Source organism: Mirounga leonina, unplaced genomic scaffold, assembly GCF_011800145.1.
Source record: "Mirounga leonina isolate KUSES-001 unplaced genomic scaffold, KU_Mleo_1.0 Mir_173, whole genome shotgun sequence".
In the NCBI taxonomy this organism is placed as follows: domain Eukaryota; kingdom Metazoa; phylum Chordata; class Mammalia; order Carnivora; family Phocidae; genus Mirounga; species Mirounga leonina.
In genome coordinates, this window is record NW_023270447.1 from 74500534 (window position 1) to 74514827 (window position 14294).

General features: G+C 57.7%; 1 protein-coding gene across 2 annotated transcripts in view; it reads right to left on the reverse strand.

Moving 5' to 3' along the window:
• The window catches only part of RPS6KA1 (ribosomal protein S6 kinase A1), a 38490-nt gene extending 25499 nt beyond the window's left edge, over positions 1-12991 (reverse strand). The window contains exons 1-2 of one of the 2 annotated variants that reach the window (XM_035019404.1): positions 12871-12991; positions 6334-6378 (exon numbers count right to left, since the gene is read on the reverse strand). In XM_035019404.1, coding sequence (XP_034875295.1) covers positions 6334-6378; positions 12871-12933 — 108 coding nt within the window. In that variant the 5' untranslated portion in view covers positions 12934-12991. Of the gene's footprint in view, positions 1-376; positions 917-6333; positions 6379-12870 lie in introns of those variants that run through there. The other variant, XM_035019405.1, reaches the window with a different exon arrangement.
• Between the last annotated feature and the right edge of the window lie 1303 nt (positions 12992-14294).

Below are 14294 nucleotides of genomic sequence, written 5' to 3' on the forward strand. Positions count from 1 at the left end.
CTGGGATCAGCGCAGGGACTTCCCATTCTAGGTCTAGGGCCTGACAGACACAGCCCTATCTTCAGGGGGCCTTGAACAGCCACAAAATCTGCAACCATCAGAAGCTGCAGGCTCTGCAGGCCCCTGAGTATAACCCTGGGCGGGACAGGCAGAAATCCTGGCTCAGAGAGGGGCTGAGGTGAACCAAGGCCACACAGCAACCCTCACCCACCCCCGCCCTGAGGTTTTAGACTCCGCTCGCCTGCCTCTGAGAACACTCCCTGGGGACAGAAGCAGTCACCCAGAAACCCCAGGGGACAGAGCCACTCCCAAACCCATTCCTTGCCCAGGGCCATGGTGACAGATATTGCTGGAGGCAGACCAACCCTCTGCTCACCTTTCTGGGACAGGGGAGTGAGTCTCTCTCACCCCTGGGGAAATCTGCCGGGGTCTGCATGGTGGGGCTCAAGCTGGTGGCCAAAGGGCCCCGTTACTCCTCTACTTCTGCTTTTTCAGCCTTCCCGGCCCAGAAGGCAGGGTCCCTGACCCCCTCCTTCTCACTTCCCCCTCTGCAGGGAGGAGGGACAGAAGATGGGTCAGGCTCCCCTGCCGAGGAGGGGACACTGTAGACCCCACACCCGTCACTCCGCGGGGGGGCCCGGGGATACAGCCCTCCTCCTCTCCTCTGATCCTAAGGAGGGGAGACTAGAAGACAGACAAAAGTCACAAGATAACAAGGCAATGACACAAGGGGCATCCCAGCACCTGCCAACATCTCCTTGAGGGAGTGCGGGGCAGCCGTCAGCAAGGCCGGTCTCTGAGTGCCCCAGGCCAGGGCACAGAAGCTCCTTCCCTGGCAAGTGACCTTCCTATGGCTGGGCCCACCCAAAATGGCAACCCTCTGAGCAGGCACCCCGCAGCCGGCCCCGCCTGGGATGGGCAAGGGAGCCACGGGGCCTAGCAAGGACCTCACAGAAGTGTGAGAGGAGAAGAAGGTAGCGGTGGAGCAGGGGCTGACCAGGCCCAGCCCCCTTCCACGTGGCCTGGCCGCATCAGTCCCACCAGTAGCCCCACAGGAACTGGCACGCCCACAAGTACACACAGGCCGATGATCGGAAACCATTTCCACAGACATGTGGAAACACACACCCCCACGTACACACGGACTTCCCCTTCCAGCCCTCAGAGGGCCTCCAGCGACAGTCTGGGGAGGGCCTGCTGGCGGTTGTGAAAGGGGCCGCCTTAGACCGCTCACTGCACCCAGCTCCTGCAGGCAGGGCTGTGGAGGCCGGGACAGCCCGGGGAGCCCCAAAGCTCTCTGTTCCGGAGCCAGTGGGGCCCCCCACCAATCCTCAAATCCCAAAGCAAAGGACGACTCTGTGGCTAGCAGGGTGCAAGAAGGGGCAACAGGAAGGAACCGGTCTCAGACCTGCCTTTGCTGGAGGGTCTGTGCTGGGACTATGAGGCCTCTGGTGGCTGGAGCGGGGGAGGACAGCCACCAGACCACAGCCCTTGGTCCCTGCCCCATTCCCCACCATATACTTCCTCTTACTTACTTCCCCCCACAGGGCAGCTGGGAGAGAACCCCAGAGCCCCCCAGCCTGATCCCTGGTCCCTAGGGTCCTTCCACCAGCTGCAGCCCAAACCCAGCTGCCAATCCCCGCGGTAACGGACACCAACAGCCCCTTCCCCAATTGGCAGTATTTGCAGGGCCTCCTGGGCCTGCCCCTTCCGGTGGGACAGATCGCTCCTGATGGGGCAGGTGAGGAGAGGTCCCAGGCGTCCCTGCTGCACTAGGCCAGGACTGGGGCCATGAGTGACAACCAGAACTGTGCCCCTTATAAACACAGCATATATTGCACAAGGCCGTTCTTTCCTTCAACCTCCACTGGTGTGGCTTCTGCCAGGCCCTGTGTCTTAGCTTCGAGAGAGATCCTGCACTTCAGAGACACGAAAACCAGACTTGGACAGAAAGTGACTTGCCCAAGGCCACATGGCTAGAAAGGGGGACAGCTCAGAGCAAAATCAAAGAGTGTTTGCTTCCAAAGCCTACACTCAAGCGTTTCATTATCGCCCTCCATGCAAGCCCGTTTCCCCTTTGGACATCCGTCACAGCTACCGGCCCCCTGCTCTGTCCCCAAGCCCCAAGCCTGACACTAGGAGGCGCACATGTTAAGACTCAGGCCTTGTTCTCGGGCAGCTCCTGAAAATACAGGATGACAAAACACAAGTGGCTACAAATCTACAATCGCGTATTATGGGTGCCCAGAGGCAGGAACTATCTACCCGGGGTGAGGTCCCAAAGGACCTTCCAGAGAGGGTGCAGTCCAGCTAAACCCTGAGGATGAACAGGAGTTGGCCAGGCAGAAAGGAGGAAAAGAAAGACACTCTATGCAGAGAGAGACCTGCATGAAGCAGAGGCTGAGGCCAGGAGTGCAGGGTAGGAAGTTAAGAGCCGTCCACTCACTAGCTGAGCGCTCCCAAGCAAATTTCCCTCCCCGTCTGAGCCTCAGTTTCCCCCTCTGTAAAACAGAGCTCACAACTAAATATTCCACCCTTGGAAGGTTGTTGCTACAAGTACAACGGGCCACAGAGACAACGGGATGTTGTAAACAGGACTCCTCCCTGGATTGGGTGGGCAGTCTTACTGCTGCAGTCTCCTCTGGGCAAGCTGAGGGGACACAGCCCAGCCGCATGGTCCCGGGGCCTGGGAGGGTAGGCTAGCCTACCCCGGCCAGTCCAAGGGAAGTTCCCCCCAACACCTGAGGCTTCCTAGGCTCCCCGAAGTCCGCAGTCACATCCTGCTTGTGCTCCAGCCAGAGGAGCAGGAGGGATCCGGGATGGATCAGGGTTTCATAAACAGGAAGAGAGGAGGGGAGGGGGGAGACGCCCAGCTCTCAAAATAGACCTGCAGGCGCTTCAAAGGGGTCCAGCTCCGGAGATAGCCAGGGGAGGGGGCCGGCGGTGCCCAGTCTACCCTCATGGAGGGAGGGAGGGCAAGCAGAGCCCCAGTCCGCCTGAGGACCCCAGGCGTGCCAGGGTGCCAAAGGGATCCGGGAAGCTCTTGCCCTGGACTGCTGTCCGGGCTATGGCTGCTAAAACCCAAATCCCCCTTTCGGCCTAAAATGAATAAAGTAAGCAAACATTAAACACCACACTTTGGGGGCGCCCGGCTGGCTCAGTCGGTGGAGCAGGCGACTCTTGGTCTCGGGGGTTGTGAGTTCAAGCTCCCCACTGGGTGTAGAGATGACTTAAAAATAAAATCCTTAAAAAAACAACAACAACAAAACAAAACACAGCAAACTTTGTGGGACTGTTTAATTTATACATATCACACTCCTCCTCCGGGTGGCCCTGAGGGGTGGACCCTGTTCTTCTATAGGAAAAGCATCTAAACCTCAGAGCATTACAGTACCCGCCCAAGTCCTACAGCAAATGAGAAAGGGGCAGGGTCCTAAACTCAGAACGCCTGACTCCCAAGGCCCCCCCCACCGCCTCTTCTCCACCTGGAAGGCCCACTTCTCTCTGGAGCTGCCAAATCCTGCCTTCGGAGGCCCAGCCAAATGCCAGTTCTGCGGGGAAGGTGGCCTGCAGCCTTACTCCCCTGCCACACAGAACCGTAACCATCCATCCGGCCCCTGCTCAGCCCCAAGAGCAGGTGCCCCTGGCTGGTTCCCCAGGACATGCTCCTCTTACCATCTCACTGGGAGAAATGTGGGCACCAGGAAAGGGGTACATTTCTCTGCCCGATATGGGGCCTGGCGCAGAATGGAGGTTCTCTGTGCCCACAGTCATGCTCCCCACCATCACAGCACCCACAACCACACAGCTTGCCTGTCTCCCCCGCCTAAGAGCAACCTGAGGCTGGGGGTACTGACTTCATTTTAGGGCCTCCCAGCGCTCCAGCATGGTGCACCGAACATCTGTCTGATGAAGCAAAGGAGAAACTGGCCTGCTCCCAGCTCCTTCCACCACACAAAGTGATGAGGGCCTGACCACAGGCTGAGCGCCCCCTGGTGTGCCAAGCCCAGAAGTAGGCCCTGGAGATACTGTGAGGTTCTGGGGGCAACAGAAAAGACAGATGAGCAGGTGTCTAGAAATGGTGGAACCCAGAGTCACAGGGACTCAATACTCTCCCTCTTCAGCATGCAGTGTTCTCTGGGCTGGGAGAAGTATGGGCTCTGTGGTCAAGCAAGACCTGACTCCATTGCTCACCAGCTATGTGACTTTGGGCCTCAATTTTCCTCTACATCAGGGGTGTTGTGAAAACTAAATGCAAAGCTCCTGGGGTGGGGCCAGGTATGGGTTAAGCTCTTTCTCTTCCTTAACGTGGCATTCAAGGCTCTCCTTGCCTATCCATCTCCAGCCTTGTCTCCCTTCCCATCCCAGGGTCTTCTGCTCGAGAGCAGGGGCCATAGGCTTGAGATCAAATGTAGGTTACCCACCCGAGTAAGCGCCTGCCCTCTCCCAACAAGCCCCTCTAGCTCCTGAGGTAGCTTACCACCTGCCCCCACAAAGCTGCAAGCTCCTCTGCAACCCCCAGAACTTGAGCCCCAAGATCTGAACATTCTGGCTGTTCCTTGAATCCCTTCGTTTTGTGACGAGGCAACTAGAAGCAGCTACTTTGTGGAAGGAGATTCTCCAGACAAGGGACCTGGTCTCTGCCACTTGGTCTGGCCGCTGTTGGCCACGGTGGCCACAGTAACCAGCAGAGGAGGGGTAGCAGCCTACTTATCTCACCTGCCCTACCCCAGGCAGCTCAGCTCCCTTCTCTTAGGAGGCTGAGACAAGGCAAACATCGGGACCAGCCCCAGGTCTATTTTAAAGGTCAAGCTTGGGCGCCTGGGTGGCTCAGTTGGTTGAGCGACTGCCTTCGGCTCAGGTCATAATCCTGGAGTCCCAGGATCGAGTCCCGCATCGGGCTCCCTGCTCGGCAGGGAGTCTGCTTCTCCCTCTGACCCTCCCGACCCTCCCCCCTCTCATGCTCTCTCTCTGTCTCTCTCTCTCAAATAAATAAATAAAATCTTAAAAAAAATAAAAAATAAAAAAAAATAAAGGTCAAGCTTATGGCAAGTCTGGTGCCCAGGCTGACCCAGGTCTAGAGGGTGTGGCCCCTGGAGGGCATGGAAGTGGAGCAAGACACTGGGGTACCCGCGCGGCTGGTGCTCAAGTCACCGTGCGCTAGGCAGTTACTACCCCATCTGTCCTTGCCACCACTCCCGTGACTCAGGTACCGTTGTTCCCAGTTTACAGATGAGGAAACTGAGACTCAAAAGCAAGAACACCTCTGGCCAAATAGTGAGGGTGGAGCCAGGACGTGAACGCAGGTCCGCCACCTACTGTCAGAACCCACGCTCCGTCCTTCCTCGGCTGCTTCCCGAGCCCCCCACAGCCAGCAGCTCTGGGGCCTGACAGCTCCTGAAAACTGGGTGTGCTCTTTCCCAACAGAGAGATGAGAAAGCCCAGGCCCAGAAGGAACAAGGGATCCACCCAAGGTCACACAACTGCCACCCAGCCCCTGGTGCTTTTGTCCACACATAAAACCAGAGACAGGGACTGATGGGCTAAAGGGAGGCGCCCGGGGGAAGCAAAGACAGTAGGGGGGAGGGAAGCACCCAGGGCTGGGAGGTGGGAACCCAGAGAAACGGCCAGGGTGCCACATGCCGAGCACTGGGCCATGGTTAGACTTGGGGGGCCACCAGGTGCCCTCCCTTCATGTACCAGCACCATATACCCAGAAGATTCTAGGCCCTCATCATGCCCAGCTGACCTGAGCCTCTCCCATCACCCCTTCAGCCCTTTCCTTACAGCCAGCCCAGCTGCCATGGGGAAATAAACCAAGGAAGTGGCCTGGGTGAGGAGGAGCCAGAGTTCTAGCCTGGATTCTGCTCCTGACCCTCTCTGGGCCTCAGTCCCCTCACCTGAGAAATAGGAAGGTTGAGGGGCGCTTGGCTGGCTCGGTGGGTAGAGTGTGAGACTCCTGATCTCAGGGATATAAGTTCAAGCCCCATGCTGGGTGTGAGATTACTTAATAAAATCTTTAGGGGCGCCCCGGTGGCTCAGCCAGTTAAGTGGCTGACTTCGGCTCCGGTTGTGATCTCAGGGTCCTGTGATCGAGCCCCGCATCAGCGCGCACATCTCTCTCTCTCAAATAAATAAATAAAATCTTTTAAAAATAACTAAATAAAACAAAATCTTAAAAAAGAAAGAAAGAAATAGGAAAGTTGGAGCAAGTGATCTCTGTGCACAGGGTCACCTCGAGGATTCGGTGGGACCAGAGAGGGGGTGGGCCTCCCTCCTCCTCCACAACCATGCAAACGGTCCCCTGCTCAGGGTGCTTGCCTTAGTCCTCACCTTGGACGGCTGCAGTCCAGCTTCTTCCCCTGAGGCCTGTCCATTCTGGAAAAGAGAAGGGAGATTGGGGAATTTAACCAGAACTTACGAGGGTGGGAGAGTGCAAAAACAGACCCACCAGAACGCCCCCTGCCCCCACCCCATGAGGCTTCCCCCAGATAGCTAGGGAGGCCATGTAGGCCAGGGCCCTCTACCTCCACTTTCACTGGGGGGCGCAGGTGTCAGGCCTCCCACAGCAGCCCCTCGCCAGCATGTCCCACTCCTCCCTCCCTCGCGCCCTCTGCCTAGCAAACCCCTCATCTTTGAAGACTGAGCTCATATGTCACCTCCTCCCAGAGAGAAGGAAAGGGCATGTGTGGCTCCCAGCTCTGCTGGAGATAAACTGTGACTCTGTGCAAAAGAACCAACTGCAAAGAGGCCTCAGTCTCCTGATCTGTAACATGGGGCTAGTTACTCCACCTCCCAGAATTACTGCAGGGATATAAGGAGACCAAGTTTGTGCAAGTGTCCAGCCTGGAACTGGTGGCTGCCCTGTCCTTGCCCCATTCTGGGACTCCTCCCCGGCCCCTGCCAGGCAGAACCACGGCCGCCACACTGCGCCCCTGCATTCCTTCCCTGCGCCACTGGCCACACAGCAGGGACTATGTACACAGAGTACCCTTCCTAGTAGAGGGGGGGACAGAGATTAGGCCTTGGCACTAACAGCTGCTCTCTTCCAAGCCCCTGCCACATGCCAGGCACTGGGCTCGATGCCTCACACCTGTGGCACCATTAAATCCTCCTGACCTGGGAGGTAGGTCCTGACCCCATCTGGCAGACGAAGAAACTGAGGTTCAGAGGAGCATAGTGAGGGCGCACCTGAGGTCACATGACTGGTAAGTGGGGATTCAAAATCCGGTCTCCGACACCCAGGAGGTGCCCAAAAAAAAGGTCTGCTGAAGAGCAGCCCACACCTCAGCATGGGAACTACCTGTAGAGAGGCGGCCACTGGGGCCCATTTCTAGGCAGTCCTGCTTCTTCCAGCCCCTGGACTTCGCCCTCAGGGGTATACCAACCCCAGCCCATCCCTTTCCTGCGTGATAGGAGGTGAGTAACCAGGCCTGGGGAAGCAAGGAAGGAGCCGTCCCCGCCCCTCCTGGCACAGCAAGAGTGTGGTGGGGCAGCCGGAGGCTCCCACCGGTAGTGAGACCCAGCCTAGGGCAGGCCAGGACTTTGGAGCCAGGGGCTGGGTCCACAGGGCCGCTGTGGCTTTGCCTGGCAGAAGCAGGCACAGCTGTGCTCTGCCCGTTACATAATCTCCCTGTCCCTGGAGCAGCTCCTCCCTGCTGCTTGCAGAACATCCTGCCCCCTGAGCCCCTTTAATGCCCCTAATCATCCCCAGGGGCCGCTTTCTGCAGGCCCCTCCACATGCACACACACATACATTCTGTCATCTCTCAGCAACCTGGGGGAGGGCTGGGTTGATCAGGGCCGGGGAGTCGGGAGTGGGGGCCATGATGCATTTATGTATTGAGTTCACCCAGCATTCTAGACTCTTGCTATAATTCCCTCAAATGGTCATAACGGCCTTCTTGCATACCAGCCCCCCTCCCTGCCCTCCTCATTCCAAACCCCCATCCTTCCTCAAACTCAACTGGGATCCTTGCAGTGAGCAATCAACTCTCTAGCTCACACTCTCCTGATTGAGAACCTTCAATGGACCAGGCCTCAAACCCTGCCATGGCTTCCACTGCCTGCGGAATAAAGTCCCAGCTCAGTCCCCAACTGCCCAACACAGGTGATTAAGTATGTGGGTTCTAGAACCTGACCTTCTGGGTTCAGATTCTGGCTTCTACCACTGCATGACCCTGAGGTTACTTCATTTCTCAGGGCTTCAGTTTCCTCATCTGTGAAATGGGAGATGAAAGTAATGTATCTCATTGGGTGGCTACAAGAAGCAAACAAAATAGCACCTATAAATACCTAGCCCTAGCACATAACCAGTCCACAAACAATAGCCATTATTATTACTGGGTCTTATTCTTGAGCTTTAACCGAATGACCTGGGACCCTGGGCAGACCAGCTTGTTCCATATCCCCAAGCATCTGTATGGTGGCTCCTTCTACCAAGAAAACCCTTCCTGCCTTGTCACTTTGGCAAATGCCTGGCCTTCTTTCAGCACTCACTCCCAGTGTCCTCTCCTCTGTTCACAAAGCCTCAAGTCCTTTCCTCCCTCCTCTGGGCCCCAATGGCACCGAGCAAACCATAGGTTAACTTAGGAAGAAGCCATGGCTTGTCCGTCACCATTTCCCTAGCACCCAGCTCAGGGTCGGGCACATAGTTGGTCACATGAAAGCTCAGCTCAGCAGAGAGAACAAGAAGACCAGAGCAGCTACTAGGACTCCTATTTTTCAGACGAGGCTCGGAGTTAAGGGACTTACCTGAGGTCCCTCAGCCAGCAGGTGATGGACATGGGGCCATAACCCAAAGTCACATGGCTGCAAGCCTAAATCCCCAGTGAGGGAGGGGAGGAGGGCTCGGATGCACCCAGAGGTGTGGGCTTACTGAGCAATAATATCTGGACGATTCAGGGGACCCCACAGGTCTTGTTTGGCTGCCTCCGGTCCTAGGGTCTCTGGCCTGGGTACCATCCTCATGAAACCCTTTGCCTGTAAGAGCTGATGCACGACGTTTCTAGAAGGGGATGGGCAGCCCTGGAGAAAGGACTGGGAGCACAGAGACCACAGGCGAGCATCCCCCTTAGAGCCAGGGTCCTGGGAAGACAGGGTCCATGTGCCCCTCTGGCCTGACTGCACAGGCAGGTGGAAAGAACACAGTTCTGCAGCCACAAAGACAGAGCCGCTAATCCCAGCTCTGCCGGCCACTCGCTCTGACCTTGGGTCTGTCACATCACTCCTCTGACCCTCGGTTGCCTCATCTGTGTCATGAGGCCAGGTCTGTCTTGTTCACAGCTGCCCTGTTGCTTGGCATAGTACTTGTCACATGATAAGTACTCAATAAATATTTGCTGAATGAATGAATAAATGAATGAATGAAAGGGGACAATGATGCTGACCTTGCAGAATCCCAAGTCAAAGACCTTGTCTAAAAAGTCTGGTACAGGGGCGCCTGAGTGGCTCAGTCGTTAAGCGTCTGCCTTCGGCTCAGGTCATGATCCCAGGATCCTGGGATCGAGTCCCACATCAGGCTCCCTGCTCGGCGGGAAGCCTGCTTCTCCCTCTCCCACTCCCCCTGCTTGTGTTCCCTCTCTCGCTGTCTCTCTCTCTGTCAAATAAATAAATAAATAAAATCTCTAAAAAAAAATTAAGATAAAATAAAATAAGAAGTCTGGTACAGGAAGGGCCCTCTGGCCTCTCCCACTCTCCCCGCTCTTCTTCAGAGAGCACCGCTCCTAGGACAGCTGCCTAGGGCCCCCAGACCACTGTGCCCCATCCCCAGAGGTCAGAGATGGATTCCAAAAGGCATTCTTCCTTCCCGCCCAAGCAGCTCTGTCTTGAGAAGCAGGGCTCAGGGCAGCGTCTGGAGAAGCCAGGCAGCAGATGGACAAAGACAGCACGTGCCCCACGGGCAGGAAGCAGCCCCAGGAGCTGGGGTCAGAGCCCAGCACTGGCAGCCCTGCACACTGTTAGAGGCTGGGGGCCAGGTGCCAGGGCTGGCTGGCACCACCGGCCCTTCGAAAAGGCTGGACAGAGGCCCTGTGGGACAAGCAGACTCAGCCAACATCCGGAGCTGCCTCTCCTGGAGTACCTTCCACCTGGGCCAGTTTGATCCCAGCCCTTTCCCATCCTTGAGCCCTACCCCCCAACTTGTTGGAAGACAGTGGGAGATCTGGACTCCCATCCTGACTCTGACAGTAATTCATACGCCAGTTCTCCTCTCTGAGTTCAGCTGTTTCATCCGAAACTGGTGGTAATAATCCCTTTTTTTTTTTTTTTAAGAAGAGGCTCCTCACCTAACATGGGGCTTGAATTCACAACCCTGAGATCAAGAGTTGCATGCTCTACTGACTGAGCCAGCCAGGCGCCCCAATAATCCCTACTTTGAGAAGCTGTTTGGAGAATTATTTTATTTTAAGGAGGTAACAGTGGTGAAGCAGGGCCGGGGGCACACAGTGAAGCTCTGTACATGGCAGGGCTGGGCCCCCTGAGAAGGTTCCTGCTTCCAGCAGGGCCAGGGAAGGCCCAGGCAGAATCCTCACCCACACCGCCACCTGGGCCAGGCCCTGCCTCCCAGCAGCCCATTTTCGGCAGTGTCATGAGGAGGGCAGAGCTGTCCAGGTCCCAGGCCTCTGCCAAATGCCCCCAGCAGCCCCTTGCCTGCCTCCTTCCCAGCCAGGAGCCCGTGACAGCTCCTGTACCTGAGGGTCAGGCTACTATATCGCTTACATATCACCTGGGCTAAGAACAGCAAGGCCCTGTTCTCCACTGAGAGCAGCCCAACTGGCGCCCTGGCTGCCCCATGGCTCCTATTACCCAAACAATAACACCCAGTCGCCTGGCACGCCCATGGAGTGGGGGAGGGGGAGAAAAGGCAGCACTGCCCAGGGCCCTGCACCTCTCAGGCCCAGGAAGCATTAAGCTAGGACTCAGCACTGGCCACTGGAGGAACAGAGGTGCAGAGAGGCTAAGGGCCGGCTGAGGGTCACACAGTGTTTCCAAGCTGAAGCTCTGAGAAATCACAATGTCCCCAGTCCTAGGAAATACACTAATCTCCTCTCACGGAACTCAGATGCAGTTGTACTCAAAACTGAGTTGAGTTTCCTTTTTTTTTTTTTTTTTTAGATTTTATTTATTTGAGAGAGAGAGAGCATGAGAGGGAGGAGGGTCAGAGGGGGAAGCAGACTCCCCGCTGAGCAGGGAGCCCGATGTGGGACTCGATCCCGGGACTCCAGGATCATGACCTGAGCTGAAGGCAGTTGCTTAACCAACTGAGCCATCCAGGCGCCCCCTGAGTTGAGTTTCCTATTCAAACCTGGTCCCCTGCCCCAGGATTCCCCAAAGGGAAGCAGGAAGTAGTGCCCTGCACTGGGAATCAAGCTCCTGGGTGTCTGCCCTTCCTATGAGTATAACCCAAGGTGAGTCCCTGGGTTAAGTTCTTCCCAGCCTACCTTCCTCTAGGGAGGCCTAAGTCACAGGGGCATGCCAGGGCAAAGGAATCCACCTTTGAGCGCCCCCCCAACCAGGCCCTTATGCCCCAGGCCTCTCAGGGGGGGCTACTGCAGAGGGCAGTGTTCCTCACCTCAGAGAGTGAGTCAGCGAGAGAGAACCTCCGAGAGTCATGCAGGGCTTGTAAAAACCCCATGGCAGGGATCCCAGAGCAATTTACTCCAAATTGCACCTTCAGGTTGGTTACCTAATCCTGCCGCGCCCACCCTCCAATAGCCAGTGTCAGCTATGACCATCCCTTTAAAGGGGTAGCACACCCTGGGTGCTGGGGACCTAGGGTCCTCACTCTAATCACAACCTGTGGCCCTGAGAGGCAGGGTACTTGGTGGGTACTTGGTGGTTGCCCCAGGTAAGAGGAGGCAGAGGAGGGGAGCTAGGCAGGGGCTAGGGACCAAAGCCAGGAGAAAATCACCTTGGCTCCCGGGCTCACTGAGGTCTTCACACCCTCCCAGTATACCCCCCACATCCCCTCTGGAAATGGAGTTTCACCTGCCTCCTTCCCAGCATGAGGCCAAGGGAAAAGTTTTCTTAATCTGCTGGTTCAGGGCCTTGACCTTGACCCTGGGTGTCAAAGGGCTCAGGAAGAGCTGGCCTTCTGCATCCTAGGGCTTGGCACCACAGAATCTTCAGAGGAGGGCCGGAGCTGCCTCTGGGAGAGGCTGGGTGACAGAGGCTAAGTGCCCCAGGGGCCCAGCCCTTCCTCTGGGAGGGCTCACAAGAAAGAAGGCAGGCACCAAGGTCCTCCCTGTCTCCGGGAATAATCTGCACAAGGTCTAAGGGCTTTTCCCCACTGTCTTCTCCACAGCCTGGGGTGGGGGACACAGGTATCCTCTGGCCCTAGCCTTGGGGCAAAGAAAACCAAGAGCTTCAGCCCTAGACAGGTGGTGTCACCCCATATTCCACAACTGCCAAGGGTCAAGAGGGGTAACCCTGCTAGGGTCAGCAGCGGAGAAGCGGGGAGCTCTCGGGGTAGGGCGCTGGGAGGCATCAAGGAGACGTGGGGTTCCCATGACGCTTGTCTCCTGGCACCTCAGCCCTGCCCGTCTGCGCTGATAGAGGAAGCTCCGACAGCTCCCGGTACAGGTCCTAGTTGTGTGGGGTGAGGAGGGCCAGATCTCAGGGCCCCGCGGGATCCCCTCTCCGGGCTAAGGGGGTTCTGGGCGCTTGGCGGAACTGTCCCTCGCGCACACACACACATACACACACACCCGGGGCATGGGGGGGGTGGAGCCGAAGAAGGGCAAGAGATCGGAGTGCACTCGCGCCCTCGAGGGCGCCCTCCAGGCTGCAGCGGCGCCACGAGCCGCCCCGCCCCCGTGGGGACCCAGGCTCGCCGGCCGCCGGCGCCCGTCCCCCGCCCCGCTCACTCACCTCCGGGTCCAGCGGCACCAGCTCCATGAGCGGCCAGGGCTCCTTGAGCTGGGCGAGCGGCATCGCGCCGCCGCCGGGCCGCCCGCTCTCCTCCGGCGGCCCGTGCCGCGCCGCCTCCCGGGTCCCGGGGTCCCCGGCTCTGCGCCCCCGCGCCCTCCCCGCCCCACGCGAGACCCCCGCGCTCGGGCTGGGCCGTCCGCCGCCGCTGCCGCCGCGGCACTCGCACTTCGGCTCCCTCCGTCACCCGGCGCCGCCGCGCCCATTGGCTACCTGCGCGAGGGGCGGGACCGCCTAAGCCCCGCCCCAGCCCCCGCGGCACGGCTTTCCCGGAGCGGACCCCCGCCCCCGGCGCGCGGGAGGGCTGGCCCCGCCTCCGCCGCGAGCCCCTGGCGGGTGCTCTGCCCTGCTTGGAAGAGGCCTTCCCGGCTCCTCCCTCCCAAACCTGGTCCTCCCTGTGCGGACCACGCCGGGGTTGTCGCTTTCCCCTCATCAGCTCGTGTGGAATCACGCCCCAGATACTCCTTCTTCCTCCTGCGGGAGGGAGCCCCTGTTCACCTAGCCCTCGTCCGGCCGCCTCACCCCCCGCCCCCAGGCAAGCACTCACACCGAATATCCCGGGCCTGACCCAGGCAGAGGCTTGAAAGGAACCTGGGCCCCACGCCCCTCAGGCCCTCACCTCCCGAAGCCCTAGAGATCCCCGGGGATCTTAGCGCCCCAGCTCCAGGTACGTTCCTATTCTTCTGTTGCGACCATCCGTACCTACAGCGCCCCCAGAGTGATTTCTTAATACACATTTTTTGGTAATCTGTCCTTGAGGGGGCCCCATTCAACCATGCCTCCCCAGAATCTCTCCAACTTCAGGCCCAGCCCTGGGTTGATTTATGTTTGTGACTCCCAGGGTTGAGGGACACTTGGGCTGCCCGTGGAGTAAAAGGCCAGGGAAAAGAGATTCAGCCTCCATCTAAAGAGGTGTTAGGGGTCCAGGTGTGGTGAGATTTATTCACAGGTGGAGGAGTGGAGGGATGGGGTTGCAGGTTTCATGGGTGGGGAAGAATGGCCAGTTATTTGCAAAGCTGTTCTAAGGCAGGGGTATGGTTGGAGTGCCTGGGTGGCGCAGGGGGTTAAGCATGGGACGCGGTTTTGGCTCAGGTTGTGATCTCAGAGTTGTGACATTGAGTCCTGCCTCGGGTAAGACTCCCACGCCCCTCTTTATACCCCTCCCCCACTCTCTAAAATGAATAAATAAATCTTAAGGCAGGGGGGATGGAGAGGATTTTTTATCAAAAACCTTCTGTGAACCAGCTCCATCAACCTGTGATTTCTTTGAATTCCTACCACCACCTAGTTTACAAATCAAAGAACAGCCTCACAAGGATGAGATGATTTATCCAAGGTCACACAGCTGGTCAAGAACAGATTAGGAC